Below are 24,418 nucleotides of genomic sequence, written 5' to 3'. Positions count from 1 at the left end.
CTCTAACCTGTCGTGGTGGTGTTGAGCCGTGATCGTCTAGAGGTTAGGACATTGCGTTGTGGCCGCAATAACCCAGGTTCGAATCCTGGTCACGGCAATAGTTTTCTTTTATTCTACTATAACCTGTCGTGGTGGTGTTGAGCCGTGATCGTCTAGAGTTTAGGACATTGCGTTGTGGCCGCAATAACCCAGGTTCGAATCCTGGTCACGGCAATAGTTTTCTTTTATTCTACTATCACCTGTCGTGGTGGTGTTGAGCCGTGATCGTCTAGAGGCTACGAAATTGCGTTGTGGCCGCAATAACCCAGTTGGGTATTAATGGTTTTCAACCATTCCCAGGAGAATTGAATAACAAAAGACACGGCGCCCATGTTGGAGAATATAACAAAAGAATTCATTGACAATTCTTTTGTTAAGTTCCTCTAGCATGGCCGCCGTGAAAACCATCAATTAGCGAAGCCGACTTGATGCTACAATATGGGAAAATAGAATAAAGATCTACCTTTTGATTATCTGGGTAGCATTTGGAGTTTTTTACATCTGTTCTTTGGTGTCTGAGCTTCTCATCCATGTCACCAACAAGACTACGTAACGGAGAAAAAGAGCATTTTAACAAGGTTCAAGATCGAGGGCGAAAAAATGATTCTCCTGTTCTCGTATCAAGGATAGGATCAAAGAGACTCAGAGTATCAAACGACCCCGCCAGGACTCGAACCTGGAATCCCCTGATTCGAAGTCAGATGCCTTATCCATTAGGCCACGAGGTCTTATTTGATGAACGACTCTTTTACATTAATTTCTTCTTCAATAATATAAAGTCAGAGGGCTGCACAGACCGGGTAAGTTACAGCAGTTGCAGCAGGCAGTGTAAGCTAGACAATCTTTCGAAAAGGTTACCGCAATCCATACGCAAGGTAGAACTCGATATTCCTTCTTGCAAAAATCCCGGCAACGGCTCCAACAAGATTTGCGAGACACAACGAGATTAAATTTTTCCCAAGACACCATGAAGGCTCTTGGTTTTCCTTGTCTTGATAACATTTCAATAAATGTACTGAAATGTCTGGTTTCTTTATCCAAGAAGACTGTGCAACGACACGGCAGGATTTAACCAGGAATCCCCTGTTTTATACATTCATTACTTGATGAAAAGAAGGAACTCAAAACGCGCGAAAATCAGGTGGCGATTATTTTTTGCTAATCATGAGATGGCTCGAGTTTTTCCTGTTTGTATAGAGCTTGTATGATGTCCATTTGTACTACTGTAAACAGTAAAACGCAGATTATTTGGTTCTTATTACATCCATTTTGAAATCACAAGCAAATCCTGCAATCTGATTGGTTCCCTGCAGCAGTGATTTCAGCATAAATTGCACGATTTTGAGCTCTAAATTGCACGATTTTGCAAATCAACTGATATGAACCAATCACAAGAGAGACATGTCATTTTCCAGTGAATTATATCAAGGAATCCATCTGAGTGTTGAGCTCACCGCTTCTTGCAAAAAAAAAAAAGAGCCACGGCTCAAAAAAAAATTTTCTGAAGAACGATTTTACCGTCAAAAGTATCTAAAAAAGACTTAAAAAGCCATAAAAAGGACTTAAAAAGACCAACTGATCACTTAAGATTGTCAAAAGCATCTTTGTAAAGTAACTGCTTAAGTAAGTTGAAAATATTACAGCGAAAAGCAGTGGGAGAAAATGCAATCGGCATCTTTTGAATGTGACTTCTTGGCGATTGATCGTGGAAAGTGGTTTCCTTTTCAATCTGTAAAGCATAACAACACATCGAAAATACAGTCATTAAAAGAAGTTTTTCTTAAGAAGAAGATTTTTGCTGAGCTACGTGACTTCTTAAGGACAACCGAAGGACTAAACAACCTTTGATTTTTGCTGTTTTGTCGGCACAAGTGTGATCTAAACATGTTGAACAGAAATCGTAAAAATACAAGCAGTGAGCATTGGCTGTATGGACAACAGCTAGTTCATTACAACCCTTTTAGGCAGGATTGTCTTGCTATTTAATGTAAGTAAATGTTTCTTAATTTGTAAACCTTTTGGTCCGATATAAATTCATTTTAGTTTTGGATTGAAAGTGTTGGTTTTCAAAATGAGAATCATTGCTCGATCAGTATAAACAAGTTCTTTTGACAGCATGTTTGAATCGACTGCTTTTAGATTGTAAGTCATGTCGGTTTAACTGGAAAAAACGTCTTTTTCAAAATAGATTTCAAAATGGATATAATAAAGTGGTAATTGAACTTCGTGTCGTGCAAATTTGGTCTGAAATCAAGCTTGCAATTACAAATCGCGCGTTTGATTTCAGACCAAATTGCACTCCACTCAGTTCAATTACCATTATTTATCGGGTGTGATATCAAGCTAAAACTTAGGTCATTACTCTAATCACCTTTATGACGTCATAATTCGAATAAGCGCGCGCAAGGTGACGTCATGTTCTAAACCGCGCACTTCCTGTCCTGGCTTGGTCACAACAAGGGAATGGACTATTCTCATGTTGTAGCGGCGTTGACTGGAATGACAGAGGAGGTTTCACGGCAGCCAAGTTGGACAGAAAGACGAAAGTAATTTTCGATGTCATCTGTGAGAAATTAAGTGTCTTGTCATAAAAAGACATTACATCGTTCTTGTCCAACATCATGGTGGCCGTACAAACCATTAAAAGTAGCGCTTCAGGTCGAATTAACACGGGCACTGGATCTGGAAGTGCTTTTTAATGTCATGGTAATAAACCTGGCATTAATGCGTCCCTTCGACAACACAAAAATTACTAGGGAAAGATCGTCTTCCTCGATCTGACTCAACAGTATCAAGGGAAAATATGACTGATTTACATGTGAAACAAAATGTTATCATTTAATGTCTTATTTCTGTTTTGATTAATTGATTAATCATAAAACTCACGAGTTGTCTATCTAGTCTTCAAAGTAAAAACCGATATCAAAGCCAAAGAAAACCAAGTACGGGAGAACCACTTTAAATACAATAAAAAAAAGAAGAAAGTGCCCGGTTAGCTCAGTCGGTAGAGCATGGGACTCTTAATCCCAGGGTCGTGGGTTCGAGCCCCACATTGGGCGCAAACACATTATTTTACTAACTGATCTACACGTTTGCTTGAAGAACGTTAGGTCATTGCAAGCCAGTTATATATTTTGCGTTGAGCGTTATAAAATGCATGATAATTGCATTTATCGCCGCACCAGCACGATAAAACAATTTTATCTCGTGCCCGGGAGAGTGGGGACTCAGGGGTAAAATAAGTTCACATGGTTTTATTTTTGTTCATCTTAACGTGCCTCAGTACAACTCGTTTGACAATTCTCTATTTGCCATCCACAACGCAATGTCTTAACCTCTAGACGATCACGGCTCAAGGCCACCACGACAGGTGATAGTAGAATAAAAGAAAACTATTGCCGTGACCAGGATTCGAACCTGGGTTATTGCGTCCACAACGCAATGTCCTAACCTCTAGACGATCACGGCTCAACACCACTACGACAGGTGATAGTAGAATAAAAGAAAACTATTGCCATGACCAGGATTCGAACCTGGGTTATTGCGGCCACAACGCAATGTCCTAACCTCTAGACGATCACGGCTCAACGCCACCACGACAGGCGATAGTAGAATAAAAGAAAACTATTGCCGTGACCAGGATTCGAACCTGGGTTATTGCGTCCACAACGCAATGTCCTAACCTCTAGACGATCACGGCTCAACACCACTACGACAGGTGATAGTAGAATAAAAGAAAACTATTGCCATGACCAGGATTCGAACCTGGGTTATTGCGGCCACAACGCAATGTCCTAACCTCTAGACGATCACGGCTCAACACCACCACGACAGGTGATAGTAGAATAAAAGAAAACTATTGCCGTGACCAGCATTCGAACCTGGGTTATTATAACCACAACGCAATGTCCTAACCTCTAGACGATCACGACAGGTGATAGTAGAATAAAAGAAAACTATTGCCATGACCAGCATTCGAACCTGGGTTATTGCGGCCACAACGCAATGCCCTAACCTCTAGACGATCACGGCTCAACACCACTACGACATGAAGTGATAGTAGAATAAAAGAAAACTATTGCCGTGACCAGCATTCGAACCTGGGTTATTATAACCACAACGCAATGTCCTAACCTCCAGACGATCACGACAGGTGATAGTAGAATAAAAGAAAACTATTGCCGTGACCAGCATTCTAACCTGGGTTATCCACAACGCAACGTCCTAACCTCTAGACGATCACAGCTCAACACCACCAGGACAGGTGATAGTAGAATAAAAGAAAACTATTGCCGTGACCAGGATTCGAACCTGGGTTATTGCGGCCACAACGCAACGTCCTAACCTCTAGACGATCACAGCTCAACACCACCAGGACAGGTGATAGTAGAATAAAAGAAAACTATTTATCATATGACCCGTACGGCCCTGCTCGCGCGCTCTAATAAAACCATTGGAAAAAGTCACGTGATGGGGGCCGGACGGGTTGATGTAAGCGGGCCGGAAAAACCCGTCCGGCCCTGCTCGAATCCGCGCGCTTTCTTTTTCTTAATTATTTTTATTTTCGTGAGGGTCATATGATAAAATGCTTATTGACTGAGTTAGGTCGGGCCGTACGGGAAAATATTTGGCTCTCGGTCATTTGTACGGACCTCGCTGCGCTCGGTCCGTACGACATGACCTCGAGCCAAATATTTTCCCGTACGGCCCTCCCACTCAGTCAATAAGTACATATGCCGTGACCAGGATTCGAACCTGGGTTATTGCGGCCACAACGCAATGTCCTAACCTCTAGACGATCATTGCTTAACACCACCACGACAGGTGATAGTAGAATAAAAGAAAACTATTGCCGTGACCAGCATTCGAACCTGGGTTATTGCGGCCACAACGCAATGTCCTAACCTCTAGACGATCACGGCTCAACACCACTACGACAGGTGATAGTAGAATAAAAGAAAACTATTGCCATGACCAGGATTCGAACCTGGGTTATTGCGGCCACAACGCAATGTCCTAACCTCTAGACGATCACGGCTCAACACCACAACGAGAGGTCATATTAGAATAGAAGAAAACTTTTGTTTTTTTGCGTCTTCTATTTGTAACAGTTTACACGTTTGACAAATGGAAGTAGGATGGGATTCAAGATTCGAAGATTTATAACCGTGTTGTCCATTTGTTTTGCTTGGTTTCCGTTGGTAGGTTTGTTTGTCCGGATTTCCAAAAAGAGTTCGTTGCTAGTTCGTTTTTAACAGCCAATTAAATTCGATAGAATTTGAGGCCGTTCCCATAGAAGTGGACATTTTTAACTTGAGCGTAATATTTTAACGTTTCTTTGTATGACTGATGCACATGAAGAGACACTTTTATTCTTCGAGATGTCTAACATTGGAAGTAATATTCCACACACGCGAGAGAGTTCTTCCTTTGATTTCCAACACCGAAAAGTGAGTTGAAAAAACGAAACTAACTACAACATGGATTTAGGACGAAGCGTTCAACCGAAACCCAACTTTTGACATTTGTTCAAGAACTGTACAAGAACCTCAGAGAAAACAAGCAAACAGATGTTATAATTATGGACTTTGCGAAAGCATTTGACAAGGTACCCCACAAGAAGCTAATACACAAGCTCAGAGAATATGGAGTCAACAGTAACATCAACCAATGGATAGAGGGTTTCTTACATCAGCGACAGAGAAGAGTAGTATGTGAAGGGCAAATGTCATCCTGGGCCCCAGTAACAAGCAGCTTGCCCCAAGGATCCGTGGTTGGTCCGATACTATTTTTAATATATATCAACGATCTTCCAGCTAAACTACAGTCCAAAGTTCGACTATTTGCGGATGATACTATTGTGTATATGACTGTGACTAACGAAACCGATGCTGCCACCTTACAGAAAGATCTTAAACTTCTTGAAGAATGGGAAAATAAGTCGCAGATGTCTTTCCACCCTGACAAGTGTAATGTACTTCGAGTCACACGGCGTAGAAAGCCTCTCATCTATGATTACGTTCTACACAACCACACCCTTAAGAAAAAAGATGCAGTTAAGTACCTTGGTGTCAATGTACATCATAAGCTCTCTTGGAATGAACATATATGTTCTGTAGTCAAGAAAGCAAATTCATCCATGAAACTCAAGAAATAATCACAACAGATATGATTGAGAAGAAGTAACAAGCAACCCGTAGCATTACTATTCAGAGGATAGTAAATCTTATGCCATTGCCTTGTGCATTCGCGATCGTCTGTCACGCGTTAAACAATAAAAGATTGTTTAACCGGTTGAGTAAAATTCATCACTCCTGCGCTCCATGCGGTGTCCTGTTGAATGTCTAAAATTTGTACTGCACGTACTCTTTACTAAGGAAAATAACGTTCGAACGACCCCGCCAGGACTCGAACCTGGAATCCCCTTTTTCTTAGTCAGATGCCTTATCCATTGGGCCACGGAGCCTCCATGAAAGATAATTTTCTTTATACATTACAATGATCAAGAACTTTTACAGCCCAGAATGAGAATTGGGTCCCGCCATGCAAAGCTGTCTGACAGTGGTATGAGTGGATCCGATATGATGCTACAATATTGATGGATTGCAATCATTCCCAAGAGAGTTAAAAGACAAAGACTTGGCGGCCGTTGTGGTACCGTTAACAGTGGATGCTAATGAAAAATCTTTTGTTAAATGGTACTAACAGGACCCCGATGACGTAACGTGCAAACGAAGAATGGAAAAATAGAATAAAGATCTACCTTTTGATTATCTGGGTAGCATTTGGAATTTCTTACATCTTTTCTTTGGTGTCTGAGTTCCTCATCCATGTCACCAACAAGACTACGTAACGGAAGAAAAGAGCATTTTACCAAGGTTCAAGATCGAGGGCGAAAAAATGATACTCCTGTTCTCGTATCAAGGATAGGATCAAAGAGACTCAGAGTATCAAACGACCCCGCCAGGACTCGAACCTGGAATCCCCTGATTCGAAGTCAGATGCCTTATCCATTAGGCCACGAGGTCTTATTTGATTAACGACTCTTTTACATTAATTTGTTCTTCAATAATATAAAGTCAGAGGATTGCAGATGCACAGACAGGATAAGTTACAACAGTTGCAGCAGGCAGTGTAAGCTAGGCAATCTTTCGAAATGGTTACCGCAATCCATACTCAAAGTAGAACTCGATACTCCTTCTTGCAACAATCCCGGCAACGGCTGCAACAAGATTTGCGAGACTCAACGAGATTAAATTTTTCCCAAGACACCATGAAGGCTCTTGGTTTTCCTTGTCTTGATAACATTATCAATTTATGTACTGAAGTGTCTGGTTTCTTTATCCAAGAAGACTGTGCAACAGAACGGCAGGATTTAACCAGGAATCCCTGGCTTGTTTTATGCATTCACTACGTACTTGATGAAAAGAAGGAACTCAAAACGCGCGAAAATCAGGTTGCGATTATTTCTTGCTAATCATGAGATGGCCTGAATTTTACCTGTTCGTATAGAGCTTGTATGATGTCCATTTGTACTACTGTAAACAGTAAAACTCAGATCATTATGTTTTTACCGGGTGTGATATCAAGCTAAAACTTAGGTCATTAGTCTAATCACCTTTATGACGTCATAATTCGAATAAGCGCGCGCAAGGTAACGTCATGTTCCAAACCGCGCACTTCCTGTCCTGGCTCGGTCACAGCAACGGAATGGACCATTCTCATGTTGTAGCGGTTGACTGGAATGACAGCGGAGGTTTCGCAGCAGCCAAGTTGGACAGAAAGACGAAAGTAATTTTGGGTTTCATCTGTGAGAAATGAAGTCTCCTGTGATGAAAAGACGTTACAGTGTTCCTGTCTAACATCATGGTGGCCGTGCAAACCATTAAAACTAGCGCTTCAGGTCGAATTAACACGGACACTGGATCTGGAAGTGCTTTTTAATGTCATGGGAATAAACCTGGCATCAATACGTCCCTTCGACAACACAAAACTAACTAGGGAAAGATCGTCTTCCTCGAACTGACTCAATAGTACCAAGGGAAAAATGACTGATTTACATGTGAAACAAAAACTTATAATTTAATGCCTTATTCCTGTTTTGATTAATTGATTAATCATAAAACTCACGACTTGTCTATCTAGTCTTCAAAGTAAAAATCGATATTAAAGCCAAAGAAAACCAAGTACAGGAGAAGGACTTTGAATACAAAGATATAAATAAACAAGTGCCCGGTTAGCTCAGTCGGTAGAGCATGGGACTCTTAATCCCAGGGTCGTGGGTTCGAGCCCCACATCGGTCGTAAAAGTATTATTTTACTAGCTGAGCTACACGTTTGCTTGAAGAACGTTAGGTCTTCGCAAGCCAGTTATATATTTTGCGTTGAGCGTTATAAAATGCATGATAATTGCACTTTATCGCAGCACCAGCACGGTAAAACAATTTTATCTCGTGCCCGGGAGAGTGGAGACTCAGGGGTAAAATAAGTTCACATGGTTTTATTTTTGCTCACCTAAACTTGCCTCAGCACAACTTGTTTGATAATTCACTATTACGTCATTCACAACACAATGTCCTAACCTCTAGACGATCACGGCTCAACACCACCACGACAGGTGATAGTAGAATAAAAGAAAACTATTGCCGTGACCAGGATTCGAACCTTTGTTATTATAACCACAACGCAATGTCCTAACCTCTAGACGATCACTGCTCAACACCATCACGACAGGTGATTGTTACGGAGCCCGATTAGTGCCATGCAAATTTCGTAATTGTTTTTACTTTTCTCGACTTTTTTCTCGACTTTTTTCTCGACTTTTTTCTCGACTTTTTTCTCGACTTTTTTCTCGACTTTTTTGACCGCTTACTAGCTGGTATTGCAGGCTCCGTTGTTTAAGGAATACAAACATGACTCATGTTTCGTAACGTTGCCTTCAACCGAAACACTTTTATTCTTAACTCAATATTCATTGTACGACGTACTTTATCGTTTACTGTACCATTGCTACCTACCTTTCTACGATACATATCCATGAGTATACTCATATAAGTCTCGTACGCTCAACTCGTTCCAATCACCCACTGCCTTAATATTTATTTATTTATTTTATGCTATTTATTTATCTTTTCTTTTTCATCATTTTTCTTAAAATCAATCACTTTTCACATACGTACCCCCCCCCCCCCACCACCATCTCCCGTGCTTGAGTCCGAATACCTGTGTCAAACTTAGTGTAGTTGGGTTTTTAATACCTAATAATAAATAATGTAAATAAAATAATAATAATAATAGTAGTTTATTATTTGTATTGCGCAATTTAACATGTTAATATGATCAACTGCGCATTACATATAGGTACACTAAAATACAAGGCATAAAATCTCTAAAAAACTACAAAAAGAGTATATAAAAGATTTAATAACTAAGGTCCAGTTTAGACGTCGAATCCCGCACGCGCCGAATCCAATGCAGACAAACCAAACATTAATTTGTCCATCTGCACTAGACCCGGCACGCGCGAAATTCCACGTCCAAACCGGGCCCAACACGTTAAAACAAATGGGAAACTAATTTGTAAATATTAAGTAAAAGGAAATCTAATTAAGAGCTAGTCTAAAAAGGTGGGTCTTTAACAACGTCTTGAATCTATTAAAATGTCTCTCGTTACGTATCTCTTGAGGTAAATTGTTCCATAACTTCGGAGCAGCCGCCGAAAAAGCACGGTCTCCTAGTGTCTTTTTGGTCAAAAAGCTTGGCGGCTGCAAAAGCAAACCTTTAGAAGACCTAAGATTATAAGAATTGTTATCCTTGATGCTAACCAGTTCACATATATATCTTGGGGCAAGCCCATAAATTGCTTTAAAAGTAAATAAGATAACTTTAAAATCTATCCTAAATTTAACTTACATTGTAAATAATGTAAATATTGTATAATACATGTATACTACACGTATTTTTGACCTGTATTTTACCCCATACAGAACTTGCATTTGCAGCTCGCCATATTGTCCATGCTCTCAGCATAGAATGAACCTGCTCTACTGTTGTTCAGCGGTCAAAAAAAGTCGAGAAAAAAGTCGAGAAAACAGTCGAGAAAAAAGTCGAGAAAAAAGTCGTGAAAAGTAAAAGCAATCACGAAATTTGCATGGCACTAATCGGGCTCCGTAGATAGTAGAATAAAAGAAAACTATTGCCGTGACCAGGATTCGAACCTGGGTTATTGCGGCCACAACGCAATGTCCTAACCTCTAGACGATCACGGCTCAACACCACCACGACAGGTGATAGTAGAATAAAAGAAAACTATTGCCGTGACCAGGATTCGAACCTGGGTTATTGCGGCCACAACGCAATGTCCTAACCTCTAGACGATCATGGCTCAACACCACCACGACAGGTGATTGTAGAATAAAAGAAAACTATTGCCGTGACCAGGATTCGAACCTGGGTTATTGCGGCCACAACGCAATGTCCTAACCTCTAGACGATCACGGCTCAACACCACCACGACAGGTGATAGTAGAATAAAAGAAAACTATTGCCGTGACCAGGATTCGAACCTGGGTTATTGCGGCCACAACGCAATGTCCTAACCTCTAGACGATCACTGCTCAACACCACCACGACAGGTGATAGTAGAATAAAAGAAAACTATTGCCGTGACCAGGATTCGAACCTGGGTTATTGCGGCCACAACGCAATGTCCTAACCTCTAGACGATCATGGCTCAACACCACCACGACAGGTGATAGTAGAATAAAAGAAAACTATTGCCGTGACTAGGATTCGAATCTTTCTAACAGCTTGTTCGCGTCTTCTATTTGTAAGAGTTTACATGTTCTACAAGTAATGGAAATAGCATTTGTTTTGCTTGGTTTCCGTTGGTAGGTTTGTTTATCCTGTTTTCAAATAAGAGTTCGTTGCTATGTCATTTTCAACAGCCAATGAAATTCCATAGAGTTTGAGGCCGTTCCCAGAGAAGTAGACATCTTTAGCTTAAGCGTAATATTTTAACGTTTCTTTATATGACTGCTGCACATGAAAAAACACTGTTATTCTTCGAGATGACTAACATTGGAATTAAATGTAAGGAACAAATTGCGCAATTTATGCTTAAAGCTAATTTTAAAATCTCGATGAAAAAGGGATAGTAGAGGGTGACCTTTACCTATGAGAAAAGAAAGGAGAAATAAAAGAAAAATATGTTTTTTCAAGTTCCTATTCCTTGACTTTGAACTGTTCTTGATACCGAGAAGAAGTATAACAAGCAATCTGTCGCGTTACTATTCAAAAGCCAGTAAATCCATTGCCTTGTGCATTAGCAATCGTTTGTTACACGTTTAACAATCACAAAAGATTGTTTCACGAGCTGAGTAGCTGAATCAGTCCGTCGTTCATGCGGTTTCCTGCTGAATGTCTAAAATTCGTACTGTACATCCTCTTCACTACGAAAAATGACGATCGAACGACCCCGCCAGGACTCGAACCTGGAATTCCCTGATTCGTAGTCAAATGCCTTATCCATTGGGCCACGGGGCCTCCGTTAAAATATTTTCTTTATACATTACAAGAACTTTTCCAGCCCAGAATGAGAGTTTGGGCCCGCCATGCAACGGCTGTCTGACACTGAGCGGTATTAATGGTTTTCAACCATTCCCAAGCAGAGAATTAAATAACAAAAGACACGGCGCCCATGTTGGAGGATATAACAAAAGAATTCGTTGATAATTCTTTCGTTAAGTTCCTCTAACATGGCCGCCGTGAAAACCATCAATTAGCGAAGCCGACTTGATGCTACAATATGGGAAAATAGAATAAAGATCTACCTTTTGATTATCTGGGTAGCATTTGGAATTTCTTACATCTTTTCTTTGGTGTCTGCGTTTCTCATCTATGTCACCAACAAGACTACGTAACGGAAGAAAAGAGCATTTTACCAAGGTTCAAGATCGATGGCGAAAAAATGATACCCCTGTTCTCGTATCAAGGAGAGGATCAAAGAGACTCAGAATATCAAACGACCCCGCCAGGACTCGAACCTGGAATCCCCTGATTCGAAGTCAGATGCCTTATCTATTAGGCCACGAGGTCTTATTTGATGAACGACTCTTTTACATTAATTTGTTCTTCAATAATATAAAGTCAGAGGATTGCAGATGCACAGACAGGGTAAGTTACAACAGTTGCAGCAGGCAGTGTAAGCTAGGCAATCTTTCGAAATGGTTACCGCAATCCATACGCAAAGTAGAACTCGATACTTCTTCTTGCAACAATCCCGGCAACGGCTGCAACAAGATTTGCGAGACTCAACGAGATTAAATTTTTCCCAAGACACCATGAAGGCTCTTGGTTTTCCTTGTCTTGATAACATTTTCAATTAATGTACTGAAGTGTCTGGTTTCTTCATCCAAGAAGACTGTGCAACAGAACGGCAGGATTTAACCAGGAATCCCTGGCTTGTTTTATGCATTCACTACGTACTTGATGAAAAGAAGGAACTCAAAACGCGCGAAAATCAGGTTGCGATTATTTCTTGCTAATCATGAGATGGCCTGTGTGTGATGTCCATTTGTACTACTGTAAACAGTAAAACTCAGATCATTATGTTTTTACCGGGTGTGATATCAAGCTAAAACTTAGGTCATTAGTCTAATCACCTTTATGACGTCATAATTCGAATAAGCACGCGCAAGGTGACGTCATATTCCAAACCGCGCACTTCCTGTGCTGGCTCGGTCACAGCAACGGAATGGACCATCCTCATGCTGTAGCGGTGTTGACTGGAATGACAGCGGAGGTTTCGCAGCAGCCAAGTTGGACAGAAAGACGAAAGCAATTTTCGAGGACATCTGTGAGAAAAAAAGTCTCTTGTCATGAAAAGACATTACATCCAACATCATGGTGGCCGTGCAAACCATAAAAGCTAACGCTTCAGGTCGAATTAACACAGGCACTGGATCGGAAGTGCTTTTTAATGTCATGGAAATAAACCTGGCATCGCTACGTCCGTTCAACAACACAAAAATAACTAGGGAAAGATGAACTTCCTCTGAGTCAACAATACCAAGGGAAAAGATGACTGATTTACCTGTGAAACAAAAACTTATAATTTAAATGTTTTATGTCTGTTTTGATTAATTGATTAATCATAAACTCACGAGTTGTCTATCTAGTCTTCAAAGGAGAACCGATATAAAAGCCAAAGAAAACCAAGTACAGGAGAAGGAATACAACGAAATTAAAAAGAAATTGCCCGGTTAGCTCAGTCGGTAGAGCATGGGACTCTTAATCCCATGGTCGTGGGTTCGAGCCCCACATTGGGCGCAAACATATTATTTTACTAACTGATCTACACGTTTGCTTGAAGAACGTTAGGTCATTGCAAGCCAGATATATATTTTGCGTTGATCGTTATAAAATGCATGATAATTGCACTTTATCACCGCACCAGCACGGTAAAACAATTTTATCTCGTGCCCGGGAGAGTGGAGACTCAGGGGTAAAATAAGTTCACATGGTTTTATTTTTGTTCATCTTAACGTGCCTCAGTACAACTCGTTTGACAATTCTCTATTTGCCATCCACAACGCAATGTCGTAACCTCTAGACGGTCATGGGTCAACACCTCCACAACAGGTGATAGTAGAATAAAAGAAAACTATTGCCGTGACCAGGATTCGAACCTGGGTTATTGATCAATTATCAATTTTTATTTTAAGTCAAATATAGTGATGTAATGATTATAATGAGCGCTCGAGGTGACCTCACTTCGAAATCCCGACTATATATGGAGTTCGTCGTTCTTTGTGACGTTATAATTAGAATAAGCGCGTCAGGTGATGTCATGTTCGAAGCAAACCAAATATGGAGCTTATCGAACACCCGAACAGTTTTAATTTGGGGGGAAATGGAACTCTCTCTTGCAGTTGTCAATGTTGGCCGCCATGTCCGTCATGTTCGTCGAACAACACAAGGATTACCAAGTAATGTTCTTTGTCAGTCCACATGAGCCAACATGAAGGTTAGAAAGAGTAGCAAGGGAGTGATGACTGATTTACCAATAAAACTAAACACGTTGGATGTGTATTAGATTAAAGATCGCATGAGTTCTGTCTTTGTGCTCTTCAAAGTATGAACCGAAGAACCACTGGAAACAAAGTACAGGAGTAGGTCTTCGTACACAAAGAAATCATATAACAAGTGCCCGGTTAGCTCAGTCGGTAGAGCATGGGACTCTTAATCCCAGGGTCGTGGGTTCGAGCCCCACATTGGGCGCAGAAATAGCTTTTTACTAGCTGAGCTACACGTTTGCTTGAAGGACAGGTAGGTCTTTGCAAGCCAGTTATTTTTTTGCATTGAGCGTTTTAACATACGTGATAACTCCAACTTTTCACCGGACTAGCACGATAAAACAATTTTCAAGTTTCGTGCCCGGGAGAGGGGGGACTCCTTGGGGTAAAAGCATTAGTGGATATGCTCGTAGGAAATTTTCAAACATACGTAAAAGATATCGGAAGTCTTTTAAAAGGGGCTTCGTTGGACGATTCTTACGTTTACCACTGAGTCCCCTCTCTCCCTCTGGATTTCGCTTTGGAAAATGCTCGCCTCTCACCAATGCGACCCGTGTTCGATCCTCGGACTCGTCGTAATGTAGTAGAGTTGTTTATTAGTTCTCTCCTGTGTTCGCGGGTTTTTCTCCAGGTTTTTTGTCCGTTTTCGTCCTTCCATAAAAATCAAATTCTAGATTCCAATAGACATTTCCTCAAGGCTGCGTGCGCAATCAAATTTAAGAAACTTGACGGACCACGATACCAGAACACGAGCTTTATGATGAGTGTTATCATGCATTGTTTTTTTGGTTTTTTTTATTCGTTAAGAAATCATGAAATTAATTATTCTCCTCTTTAAATATAAAACTGTCTTCTCAATTCTACTGAATTTGCATTTTTCAGTTTATGGCCCGTCAAGTTGTATGCGCACGCAACCTTGAGAAAACGGTCTATTCGATCTAGAAAGCTTGCATGTGAGCACATGCATATCATATGCACGTTACAAATATCAAATTTTTCTTTAGTTTTAGAAAATCTTAGTCCCACGGGACCACTGACCATCCCTTATGAAATACCAGGCAGGCGTCTAGTTTTTCCAATTTTTCTACCTATATCTCTAGTCACACAACCTTCAAGTCCATGAATGCCTACTTTTGAACATTCCATTTGAGCGCACAAGCGTGTAGCAAATTTTCATATGCTCTCAGTCAAAGAAAATTATTTTGAACATTTACTTGTGTGTCTCAGCCGATAAACATTCCACACACGACAGGAAACGACGTCAAGTGAAACCAAACAGTTGACAAAGTTACCAAGACAAGCAAAATATAACGACTGACGCCGCGTGCCCGATACGACTCAATACACAGGTAATCAGAACTGATATGGATCTGACTATGCATAGAAACATAGTTTTCAGATGCGGCCCCGTGGCCCAATGGATAAGGCATCTGACTACGAATCAGGGGATTCCAGGTTCGAGTCCTGGCGGGGTCGTATATCATTAATCCTTTTTTTCTATATATTAATACTGTACTGGACAATGTTTTCTTTCTCAACTTGGACCAAGCAGTAACTTTTTGGATGAAATCGTGTTCTGGAGTCAACACCACCACGACAGGTAATTGTAGAATAAGAGAAAACTATTGCGATGACCAGATGCGGTGATTCAAACCTGGGTTATTATAACCACAACGCAATGTCCTAACCTTCAGACGATCACGACAGGTGATGGTAGAACAAAAGAAAACTATTGCCGTGAACAGCATTCGAACCTGGGTTATTATAACCACAACGCAATGTCCTAACCTCCAGACGATCACGACAGGTGATAGTAGAACAAAAGAAAACTATTGCCGTGAACAGCATTCAAACCTGGGTTATTATAACCACAACGCAATGTCCTAGTCTCTAGACGATCACGACAGGTGATAGTAGAATAAAAGAAAACTATTGCCGTGACCAGGATTCGAACCTGGGTTATTGCGGCCACAACGCAATGTCCTAACCTCTAGACGATCACGGCTCAACACCACCACGACAGGTGATAGTAGAATAAAAGAAAACTATTGCCGTGACCAGGATTCGAACCTGGGTTATTGCGGCCACAACGCAATGTCCTAATCTCTAGACGATCACGGCTCAACACCACCACGACAGGTGATAGTAGAATAAAAGAAAACTTTTGCCGTGAACAGGATTCGAACCTGGGATATTGCGGCCACAACGCATTGTCCATTCTTGTTGCCAGACCCTACTCATTAGCTAAATCGTAGGCTCCGGGAAACCCTCGGGAAACCCCACTTGCCGGAAGCCAGAATCTTACGACCAGGTCATCAGAGCACATGCTTTAACTCAGAATCGTTAACTATAAAATACCGGGTTAACCTTTTCTAACAGCTTGTTTACGTTTTCTATTTGTAACAGATTACATATTCGACAAATTGTGGAAATAGGATTTGATTCAAGATTCGAAGATATATACCATTCTTGTCCATTTGTTTTGCTTGGTTTCCGTTGGTAGGTTTGTTTATCCTGTTTTCAAATAAGAGTTCGTTGCTATGTCATTTTCAACAGCCAATGAAATTCGATAGATTTGAGGCCGTTCCCAGAGAAGTGGACATCTTTAGCTTGAGCTTAATATTTTAACGTTTCTTTGTATGATTAATGCACATGAAAAGACACTGTTATTCTTCGAGATGACTAACATTGGAACTAAATGTAAGGAACAAATTGCGCAATTTATGCTTAAAGCTAATTTTAAAATCTCGATGAAACAGGGATAGTAGAGGATGACCTTTACCTATGAGAAAAGAAAGGAGAAAAAAAAAGTTTTTCAAGTTCCTATTTCTTGACTTTGAACTGTTCTTGATACCGAGAAGAAGCTAGTAACAAGCAATCTATCGCGTTACTATTCAAAAGCATTAGCAATCGTCTATTACACGTTTAACAATCACAAAAGATTGTTTCACGAGCTGAGTAGCTGAATCAGTCCGGAGTTCATGCGGTTTCCTGCTGAATGTCTTAAATTGGTACTGTACATCCTCTTCACCACATTGCCTTCACTACGAAAAATAACGTTCGAACGACCCCGCCAGGACTCAAACCTGGAATCCCCTGATTCGTAGTCAGATGCCTTATCCATTGGGCCACGGGGACTCCATGGATAACACTTGTCTTTATACATTACAATGATCAAGAACTTTTCCAGTCCAGAATGAGAGTTGGGGCCCGCCATGCAAAGCTGTCTAACACTGAGCGGTATTGATGGTTTTGTACCATTCCCAGGAGAATTAAATAACAAAGACACGGCGCCCATGTTGGAGGATATAACAAAAGAATTCATTGACAATGCTTTTGTTAAGTTCCTCTAACATGGCCGCCTCGAAAACCATCATTTAGTGGAGCCGACATGATGCTACAATATGGGAAAGTAGAATAAAGATCTACCTTTTGATTATCTGGGTAGCATTTGGAGATTTTTAAAACATCTTTTTTTAGTGTCTGAGTTGAAGAAAAGAGCGTTTTGCCAAGGTTCAAGATCGACAGCCTGCGTCACATCCGGAATTTTCTTCGCAGGCCCTTCGTAAATACGAAGAAAATTCCGGATGTGACGCAGGCTAAAGATCGATGGCGGAAAAAATGATATCACTGTTCTCGTATCAAGCAGAGGATCAAAGTGACTCAGAGTATCAAACGACCCCGCCAGGACTCGAACCTGGAATCCCCTGATTCGAAGTCAGATGCCTTATCCATTAGGCCACGAGGTCTTATTTGATTAACGACTCTATTACATTAGTTTGTTCATCAATAATATAAAGTCAGAGGGTTCCAGTTGCACAGACAGGGTAAAGTACATCAGTTGCAGCAGGCCGTGTAAGAAAGACAATCTTTTGAAATTGTTGTCGTAATCCAAACGAAAAGTAGATCTCGACACTCCTTCTTGCAACAATCCCAGCAACGGCTGAAACAAGATTTGCGATACTCAAATCTAATTTTCCCAATACACCATGAAGGGTCTTGGTTTTCCTTGTCTTGATAACATTTTCATGTCTTGTTTCTTTATCCAAGAAGACTGTGCACGCGACAGGTTGGATTTAACCAGTAATCTCCTGTTTTATACATTCATTACTTGATGAAAAGAAGGAACTCAAAACGCGCGAAAATCAGATGGCGATTATTTCTTGCTTATCATGAGATGGCCTGAACTTTACCTGTTTGTATAGAGCTTGTATGATGTGCATTTGTTCTACTGTAAGCAGTAAAACGCAGATTATTATGTTCTTATCGGGTGTGATATCAAGCTAAAACTTAGGTCATTAGTCTAATCACCTTTATGACGTCATAATTCGAATAAGCGCGCGCAATGCGACGTCATGTTCCAAACCGCGCACTTCCTGTCCTGGCTCGGTCACAGCACCGGAATGGACGTCACCATTCTCATGCTGTAGCGGCGTTGACTGGAATGACAGCGGAGGTTTCACAGCAGCCAAGTTGGAGAGAAAGACGAAAGTAATTTTCGATGTCATCTGTGAGAAATGAAGTCTCTTGTCATGAAAAGACATTACATTGTTCTTGTCCAACGTCATGGTGGCCGTACAAACCATTAAAACTAGCGCTTCAGGTCGAATTAACACAGGCACTGGATCGGAAGTGCTTTTTAATGTCATGGGAATAAACCTGGCATCGCTACGTCCGTTCAACAACACAAAAATAACTAGGGAAAGATGGTCTTCCTCTGGGAGACAACAATACCAAAGGAAAAGATGACTGATTTACCTTTGAAACCAAAAAACTTATAATTTAATGTCTTATGTCTGTCTTGATTAATTGATTAATCATCAAAGTCACGAGTTGTCTATCTAATCTTCAAAGTAAAAACACCGATATCAAAGCCAAAGAAAACCAAGTACATGAGAAGGACTTTGAATACAATGAAATAAAGAAGAAAGTGCCCGGTTAGCTCAGTCGGTAGAGCATGGGACTCTTAATCCCAGGGTCGTGGGTTCGAGCCCCACATTGGGCGCAAAAATAACATTTTACTAGCTGAGCTACACGTTTGCTTGAAGAACGTTAGGTCTTTGCAAGACAGTTATATTTAATAGATAATTACTGAGGCACGCAGCATTCGAAGTGATTATCTAGTATAATTATTGTTCTTATCAAAATCCAATTGTTTTCTTTTTAGCTTGTTTATCATAGAAACAAAGCCAATAATGAATGTCTGATTTTCCTATATGCATTCGTTGGGATAATGCAGGCTGAAAACAATGGATTTTGATAAGATCAGTAATTATTTTTTGCGTTGAGCGTTATAGCATGCATGATAATTGCACTTTATAACCCACCAGCATGATGAAACAATTTTATTTCGTGCCTGGGAGAGTGGGGACTCAGGGTTAAAATACGTTCACATGGTTTTATTTTTGCTCACCTAAACGTGCCTCAGCACAACTTGTTTGATAATTCACTATTACGTCATTCACAACGCAATGTCGTAGCCTCTAGACAATAGAGAGTTTAAGATAAGACCGCTACGGTAGACTACTACGGTTGAACGCGTCTGGTGAATACTGGATCGAGCATACCGTATACGGTTCAGTGGTCGCAAAAAATGATATATTTTGATTCGCAACCGAGTGCTATCCGAGTGTTGGCTAGCAGAAATGTCGTTTGAAGATATAAGAAATGCAATCGTCATTGCTTTTGCTGATAGTATTTTGAGAGAGGATGAGTTCTTGATTTTATATGAAGAATATAAACCCTCTAATCCTTCTTATCCATTCTGGAAATACGACTCCTTTTGCTTGGATGACTTGAGTTCTAGCGAGTGCGAATCTAACTTCAGAGTCGCAAAAGAGGATATACCAGTGTTAGGGAACCATCTGCAGCTACCTGTACGCTTCGTTTGTTCTCAAGGGACTGTCTGCAGTGGATTAGAGGGCTTGTGCATGCTGCTAAAGAGATTGGCCTACCCTGGTCGGTATTACGATATGATTCCTACGTTCGCTCGTCCAATACCCGAGATAAGCATGATAACAAACACTGTGCTTGACTGGATTTATGAAACTCATGGTTTCCGTTTATCCTCCTGGAATCAACCTTTTCTCTCCAGAGCATCTTTTCAACGATATTCAGAAGCCATATTAAGAAAAGGCGCTCCTCTAACGAATTGTTTTGGCTTCATTGATGGGACTGTCCGTCCAATATGCAGACCCGGCTTACACCAAAACGTAGTATACAACGGACACAAACGAGTTCACGCGCTAAAGTTTCAAGCATTAGCACTTCCAAATGGTTTGATAGCCAATCTTTACGGTCCAGTGGAAGGGTGCCGACATGATGCAGGGACGTTAAGAAACTCAGGACTCTTGGGAACCCTTGAAAGAATAGCTTTTAACCCAGCAGGGAACGTTCTCTGTGTATACGGTGACCAAGCCTACCCGCTCCGCCCCAACTTGATGTGTCCCTATCGCGTTGGAGATGTTCCTGTTCTAACACCTGATATGAGGTCTTTCAATGAAGCTATGAGCTCAGTCCGAGTCTCCGTGGAGTGGTTGTTTCGCGATGTCTCGAACTACTTCAAGTTCATTGACTATAAGAAAAACTTAAAGATAGGATTAAGTGCAGTAGGAAAGCAGTACATAATAAGTGCATTGTTCAGAGACATGCTCACTTGTTTGTATGGTAATACAACCTCTGAGTCATTTCAAGTTGAGCCTCCAACATTAGCTGACTATTTAGCATAAAGCGCATAATATCCTGTTGGAAATATTGCAACGCTCTTCTGTTTGTTTGTTGTTGTTTTTAATAGAATAAAGTAGGTCATTACACCCCTGAAATAGATCTTATTTAATTTGATACATTTTAGTATACCCCAATTGAAATTCCATCGGTTACATCTATTTTCTTGGGTTTATTAAGCCTTCTGGTAATACATCTTCATAATTACATTAATAATTGTTATATTATAATAATAGTTACTATAACCTGGTCCAATTGACTATTAAGCCTGGTTCACACGAGCAACGCAAGTGCAAACGCAAACGCAAGAAAATGGAAAGGTTTCCATTCTTTCATTTTTAACGTGTGAACCGTACCGGTGAAAACGCAAACGCAATACTACAACGCAAGCCAGTCCTTTCGTTTGTTTGTGTATTTGCGTTGCTCGGGTAAACCAGGTTTTACACTTTGATCAGTAATAAATATTTACAAATACTTAAAATTATTCAATATATATTCACAATAATATTATTTCTATAAGTTGAATAATGCAGTTTTGAATAAATAGCTTACATACGTAACACACGCATCTTGGTTTCTCATACTTTAGTTTTGTTTTGTGACTGATATACTGTACGACATCGATAAAAGCATTTCTAATAGAACAAAAACACTAGCTAGTGGAAAGTATTATTAAAGTGCGTTTCACATTACATTAAGTAATGTAATTTAACATACAAATCCAAACAAGAACCGAGTGGTTTAAAAGGCAAAAACTTATTTTGCTAGTCTTTTGACAATGTCAGCCATAAGTTGCATCTGTTGCTGTTGCAATTTGTAATGTTCCTTTTGCTGTTCTGCTTGAAGACGCATTTCTTCTCTGCGTAATTCAAGATCTTGCTTTCGCAGAGCGGTTTCTACTTCTGTTTTTTCAGCCAAGTACTGCAGTGCTTCTGACCCTCCTTTTCTTGTTTTACGTCTTTTGGTCAACGCCTGCTCTACTTGGCCGTTCCCCTCTGAACCCGAATCACCACCTTCACTACCACTCTTTCTTGTTTTAGACCATGTTTCCATTGCATTGTTCCTAATGAATATGGCATTTTGTCTCTTTTTTTCCTGATTTTTTTCATCCCTTGCAACTTGGATCAGCGGAGATTTCATTTTTTCGACTATTTCTTCCAATATCATCTCATTTTCTGTTTGGTCATCAGGAGCAATGCCACTTGCAGACTCTTCATTCCTGCTTTTTTTCTTGAAGTCTGCCAACAATTTGTTGAAACGTTCCCTCACACTGCGTTGATCTCTAGGTTGACTTGAGAAATGAGCATAGCAGTTGATCCGTTCTGCTACTTCTGTCCACCTAAGACCTGCTTCTTTAGTCCCAGCTTTGTAGGCAAAAGGCTCGAGGGATACTATTTGTCGTAGAAGAAGTCTATCTCGTTCCTCTGTCCATCTAAATGTTCCACTGTAAATGAAATAAAAAAAGAAATAAATTTTTTTTCATGCCCTAAACATAATTGAATACCAAGTTATAATAAGCGAATGATTAAGTGCAAATATATTGTACCCATGAAATAGAGAAAGGGCTTCCATTACATCTGTGTAATAGTTTGCTGACAAAATCGCAAATTTAATTTAGTGCAATTTTTTTTACTGAACAAAGACTAGCGAGAACTAATTAGTGCAATTTCTTAAAAAGTGTCTCACGGATATAAGGAAAATACTCTAGCAAAGCACCTCTCTCAATATATTGCTCATAATTGATTAGTGCCAAGAAAGACAAAACTTTATTGAGCCGCAAATACAAAATTTCCTGCATAGAATGATAAAATTAGGAACAGAAAGAACGACACAAGAAGGAAATGAAAAAGTTTATCAACATAAGTTTTTTTTTCCAGTGAGGATGTCGCAAGTGCATGGTTGGTTTATTCCATGTTAGATGCAAATTAGTTGTTGTTAGTCCAGCAAAATATTTCATGATTTTAAACTAATTGCATTCAAACAACAATAATGATGACAATAATAATAATAATAATAGTAATAACTATAATAACAATAACAATAATAATAGTACATTATTTTCCTACTTCGTTTCCTAAGTGTCGTGGGATTGAAAGTACAAATATAAAAATATTTTAGAGCGAACGCTTGTTGCAATTAAAATAAGGTGATGTGACAATCAACCCCAACTAAGAAAAACATTTTAATGGACTTTATTCTCTCTCTGCATTAACTCTTGTGAAAGAATTACAAAGTAGTTTTGATTGTTTTTACTTACTTATTGCGAAGAGAACCGGTGACATCCGACTCCACACGTGGAACATTGCATGGACTTGTGGAACTAAAAAATTGCGATATTACAGCGTGTTAAATTGTAGCAAGCTATACAATACATTCTCATAAATTTAACCTGATATACGTACGCATTTGCAAAAAACTTATGATAAACACTCACCAGTTTTCATTTTCTGCATTCGGCGAAGCCATGGCTGAAATAGGAAGCCAAAATGATACCGGATTCACGGCCAGCCACTGCATGCATGAATTTTCATCCATGCGCATTGAAACTCGTCCCAGATCACGAACCGCGTTCAACCGTAGTAGTCTACCGTAGCTGCCCTATCTTAAACTCCCTAATAATCACGGCTCAACACCACCACGACAGGTGATAGTAGAATAAAAGAAAACTATTGCCGTGACCAGGATTCGAACCTGGGTTATTGCGGCCACAACGCAATGTCCTAACCTCTAGACGATCACGGCTCAACACCAACCACGACAGGTAATACTAGAATACAAGAAAACTATTGCCGTGACCAGCATTCGAACCTGGGTTATTTATCGATTATCTTTTTTTTTTTCAAGCCAAATATAGTGACGTAATAATTAGAATGAGCGCTCGAGGTGATGTCATGTTCGAAACCCCGACTATATGTGGAGTAGTCCTTCTTTGCGACGTAATAATTAAAATATGCGCGTCAGATAATGTCATGTTCGAAGCAAACCAAATTATGGAGCTTGTCGAACACGTCATTTGTAGCTATAGAGCCGAACAGTTTTAATTTGGGGGGAAATGGAACTCTCTCGTGCAGTTGTCAATGTTGGCTGCCATGTCCGTCATGTTCGTCGAGCAACACAAGGATTGCCAAGTAAAGTTCTTTGTCAGTCCACATGAGCCAACACGAAGGTTAAAAAAAGTACCAAGCGGAGTGATGACTGATTTACCAATAAAACAAAACCTGTTGGATGTGCACTAGATTAAAGATCGCATGAGTTCTGTCTTTGTTCTCTTCAAAGTATGAACCGAAGAACCACTGGAAACAAAGTACAGGAGAAGGTCTTCGTACACAAAGAAATCTTATAACAAGTGCCCGGTTAGCTCAGTCGGTAGAGCATGGGACTCTTAATCCCAGGGTCGTGGGTTCGAGCCCCACATTGGGCGCAAAAATAGATTTTTGCTAGCTGAGTTTGCTTGAAGAATAGTTGGTCTTTGCAAGCCAGTTATATTTTTTGCGTAACATACATGATAACTGCGCACTTTTCACCGGACTAGCACGATAAAACAATTTTACTTCGTGTCCGGGAGAGGGGGACTCATTGGGG

At 40.3% G+C, this 24,418-nt stretch overlaps 2 protein-coding genes and 27 non-coding genes across 29 annotated transcripts; 9 read left to right on the top strand and 20 right to left on the bottom strand.

Moving 5' to 3' along the window:
* The first annotated feature begins 25 nt into the window (after window positions 1–25).
* On the top strand, window positions 26–97 carry Trnah-gug (transfer RNA histidin (anticodon GUG)). The gene has a single exon. It is a non-coding gene; the product is annotated as a tRNA-His (tRNA).
* A 597-nt stretch (window positions 98–694) lies between these two features.
* Window positions 695–767, bottom strand: Trnar-ucg (transfer RNA arginine (anticodon UCG)). Its single transcript has one exon. It is a non-coding gene; the product is annotated as a tRNA-Arg (tRNA).
* A 2,258-nt stretch (window positions 768–3,025) lies between these two features.
* On the top strand, window positions 3,026–3,098 carry Trnak-cuu (transfer RNA lysine (anticodon CUU)). Its single transcript has one exon. It is a non-coding gene; the product is annotated as a tRNA-Lys (tRNA).
* A 337-nt stretch (window positions 3,099–3,435) lies between these two features.
* Window positions 3,436–3,507, bottom strand: Trnah-gug (transfer RNA histidin (anticodon GUG)). Its single transcript has one exon. It is a non-coding gene; the product is annotated as a tRNA-His (tRNA).
* A 44-nt stretch (window positions 3,508–3,551) lies between these two features.
* Trnah-gug (transfer RNA histidin (anticodon GUG)) lies at window positions 3,552–3,623 on the bottom strand. Its single transcript has one exon. It is a non-coding gene; the product is annotated as a tRNA-His (tRNA).
* A 44-nt stretch (window positions 3,624–3,667) lies between these two features.
* On the bottom strand, window positions 3,668–3,739 carry Trnah-gug (transfer RNA histidin (anticodon GUG)). Its single transcript has one exon. It is a non-coding gene; the product is annotated as a tRNA-His (tRNA).
* A 44-nt stretch (window positions 3,740–3,783) lies between these two features.
* Window positions 3,784–3,855, bottom strand: Trnah-gug (transfer RNA histidin (anticodon GUG)). Its single transcript has one exon. It is a non-coding gene; the product is annotated as a tRNA-His (tRNA).
* Window positions 3,856–4,329: 474 nt separating this feature from the next.
* Trnah-gug (transfer RNA histidin (anticodon GUG)) lies at window positions 4,330–4,401 on the bottom strand. The gene has a single exon. It is a non-coding gene; the product is annotated as a tRNA-His (tRNA).
* Window positions 4,402–5,005: 604 nt separating this feature from the next.
* Window positions 5,006–5,077, bottom strand: Trnah-gug (transfer RNA histidin (anticodon GUG)). Its single transcript has one exon. It is a non-coding gene; the product is annotated as a tRNA-His (tRNA).
* Window positions 5,078–6,994: 1,917 nt separating this feature from the next.
* On the bottom strand, window positions 6,995–7,067 carry Trnar-ucg (transfer RNA arginine (anticodon UCG)). Its single transcript has one exon. It is a non-coding gene; the product is annotated as a tRNA-Arg (tRNA).
* A 1,202-nt stretch (window positions 7,068–8,269) lies between these two features.
* Window positions 8,270–8,342, top strand: Trnak-cuu (transfer RNA lysine (anticodon CUU)). The gene has a single exon. It is a non-coding gene; the product is annotated as a tRNA-Lys (tRNA).
* Window positions 8,343–10,234: 1,892 nt separating this feature from the next.
* On the bottom strand, window positions 10,235–10,306 carry Trnah-gug (transfer RNA histidin (anticodon GUG)). The gene has a single exon. It is a non-coding gene; the product is annotated as a tRNA-His (tRNA).
* Window positions 10,307–10,350: 44 nt separating this feature from the next.
* Trnah-gug (transfer RNA histidin (anticodon GUG)) lies at window positions 10,351–10,422 on the bottom strand. Its single transcript has one exon. It is a non-coding gene; the product is annotated as a tRNA-His (tRNA).
* A 44-nt stretch (window positions 10,423–10,466) lies between these two features.
* Window positions 10,467–10,538, bottom strand: Trnah-gug (transfer RNA histidin (anticodon GUG)). Its single transcript has one exon. It is a non-coding gene; the product is annotated as a tRNA-His (tRNA).
* A 160-nt stretch (window positions 10,539–10,698) lies between these two features.
* On the bottom strand, window positions 10,699–10,770 carry Trnah-gug (transfer RNA histidin (anticodon GUG)). The gene has a single exon. It is a non-coding gene; the product is annotated as a tRNA-His (tRNA).
* A 739-nt stretch (window positions 10,771–11,509) lies between these two features.
* Trnar-acg (transfer RNA arginine (anticodon ACG)) lies at window positions 11,510–11,582 on the bottom strand. The gene has a single exon. It is a non-coding gene; the product is annotated as a tRNA-Arg (tRNA).
* Window positions 11,583–12,061: 479 nt separating this feature from the next.
* Trnar-ucg (transfer RNA arginine (anticodon UCG)) lies at window positions 12,062–12,134 on the bottom strand. The gene has a single exon. It is a non-coding gene; the product is annotated as a tRNA-Arg (tRNA).
* A 1,160-nt stretch (window positions 12,135–13,294) lies between these two features.
* Trnak-cuu (transfer RNA lysine (anticodon CUU)) lies at window positions 13,295–13,367 on the top strand. Its single transcript has one exon. It is a non-coding gene; the product is annotated as a tRNA-Lys (tRNA).
* An 878-nt stretch (window positions 13,368–14,245) lies between these two features.
* On the top strand, window positions 14,246–14,318 carry Trnak-cuu (transfer RNA lysine (anticodon CUU)). The gene has a single exon. It is a non-coding gene; the product is annotated as a tRNA-Lys (tRNA).
* Window positions 14,319–15,516: 1,198 nt separating this feature from the next.
* Trnar-acg (transfer RNA arginine (anticodon ACG)) lies at window positions 15,517–15,589 on the top strand. The gene has a single exon. It is a non-coding gene; the product is annotated as a tRNA-Arg (tRNA).
* A 457-nt stretch (window positions 15,590–16,046) lies between these two features.
* On the bottom strand, window positions 16,047–16,118 carry Trnah-gug (transfer RNA histidin (anticodon GUG)). Its single transcript has one exon. It is a non-coding gene; the product is annotated as a tRNA-His (tRNA).
* A 44-nt stretch (window positions 16,119–16,162) lies between these two features.
* Window positions 16,163–16,234, bottom strand: Trnah-gug (transfer RNA histidin (anticodon GUG)). Its single transcript has one exon. It is a non-coding gene; the product is annotated as a tRNA-His (tRNA).
* Window positions 16,235–17,178: 944 nt separating this feature from the next.
* Trnar-acg (transfer RNA arginine (anticodon ACG)) lies at window positions 17,179–17,251 on the bottom strand. Its single transcript has one exon. It is a non-coding gene; the product is annotated as a tRNA-Arg (tRNA).
* Window positions 17,252–17,789: 538 nt separating this feature from the next.
* Window positions 17,790–17,862, bottom strand: Trnar-ucg (transfer RNA arginine (anticodon UCG)). Its single transcript has one exon. It is a non-coding gene; the product is annotated as a tRNA-Arg (tRNA).
* A 1,183-nt stretch (window positions 17,863–19,045) lies between these two features.
* Trnak-cuu (transfer RNA lysine (anticodon CUU)) lies at window positions 19,046–19,118 on the top strand. Its single transcript has one exon. It is a non-coding gene; the product is annotated as a tRNA-Lys (tRNA).
* A 490-nt stretch (window positions 19,119–19,608) lies between these two features.
* On the top strand, window positions 19,609–20,934 carry LOC148907329 (uncharacterized). The gene has a single exon (XM_089036962.1). It carries the CDS (start codon window positions 19,759–19,761, stop codon window positions 20,839–20,841), a length of 1,083 nt encoding a protein of 360 aa, XP_088893088.1. The 5' UTR covers window positions 19,609–19,758; the 3' UTR covers window positions 20,842–20,934.
* A 54-nt stretch (window positions 20,935–20,988) lies between these two features.
* LOC148907328 (uncharacterized) lies at window positions 20,989–23,447 on the bottom strand. Its single transcript, XM_089036963.1, has 3 exons — window positions 23,271–23,447; window positions 23,094–23,156; window positions 20,989–22,280 (listed from the first exon to the last, which is right to left on the bottom strand). Exons 1-3 carry the CDS (start codon window positions 23,375–23,377, stop codon window positions 21,593–21,595), a joined length of 858 nt encoding a protein of 285 aa, XP_088893089.1. The 5' UTR covers window positions 23,378–23,447; the 3' UTR covers window positions 20,989–21,592.
* Window positions 23,448–23,506: 59 nt separating this feature from the next.
* On the bottom strand, window positions 23,507–23,578 carry Trnah-gug (transfer RNA histidin (anticodon GUG)). The gene has a single exon. It is a non-coding gene; the product is annotated as a tRNA-His (tRNA).
* A 606-nt stretch (window positions 23,579–24,184) lies between these two features.
* Window positions 24,185–24,257, top strand: Trnak-cuu (transfer RNA lysine (anticodon CUU)). The gene has a single exon. It is a non-coding gene; the product is annotated as a tRNA-Lys (tRNA).
* The last annotated feature ends 161 nt before the right edge of the window (window positions 24,258–24,418 follow it).

This window comes from Actinia tenebrosa, unplaced genomic scaffold (assembly GCF_029948245.1).
Source record: "Actinia tenebrosa isolate PJP-AT-01 unplaced genomic scaffold, QUT_ActTen_1.0 PGA_scaffold4__44_contigs__length_22323623, whole genome shotgun sequence".
In the NCBI taxonomy this organism is placed as follows: domain Eukaryota; kingdom Metazoa; phylum Cnidaria; class Anthozoa; order Actiniaria; family Actiniidae; genus Actinia; species Actinia tenebrosa.
Note: the sequence above shows the minus strand (reverse complement) of the source record. Positions and strands in the feature narration are given on the sequence as shown.

Excerpts from the sequence above, each read along its gene's own strand:
- LOC148907329 (XM_089036962.1), top strand. The coding sequence starts at position 19,759 with ATGTCGTTTGAAGATATAAGAAATGCAATCGTCATTGCTTTTGCTGAT.
- LOC148907328 (XM_089036963.1), bottom strand. The coding sequence starts at position 23,377 with ATGCGCATGGATGAAAATTCATGCATGCAGTGGCTGGCCGTGAATCCG. Across the intron at positions 23,157-23,270 it reads AATGCAGAAAATGAAAACTG|TTCCACAAGTCCATGCAATG; the intron begins GTGAGTGTTTAT and ends GCAATTTTTTAG. Across the intron at positions 22,281-23,093 it reads ACCGGTTCTCTTCGCAATAA|TGGAACATTTAGATGGACAG; the intron begins GTAAGTAAAAAC and ends TTTCATTTACAG.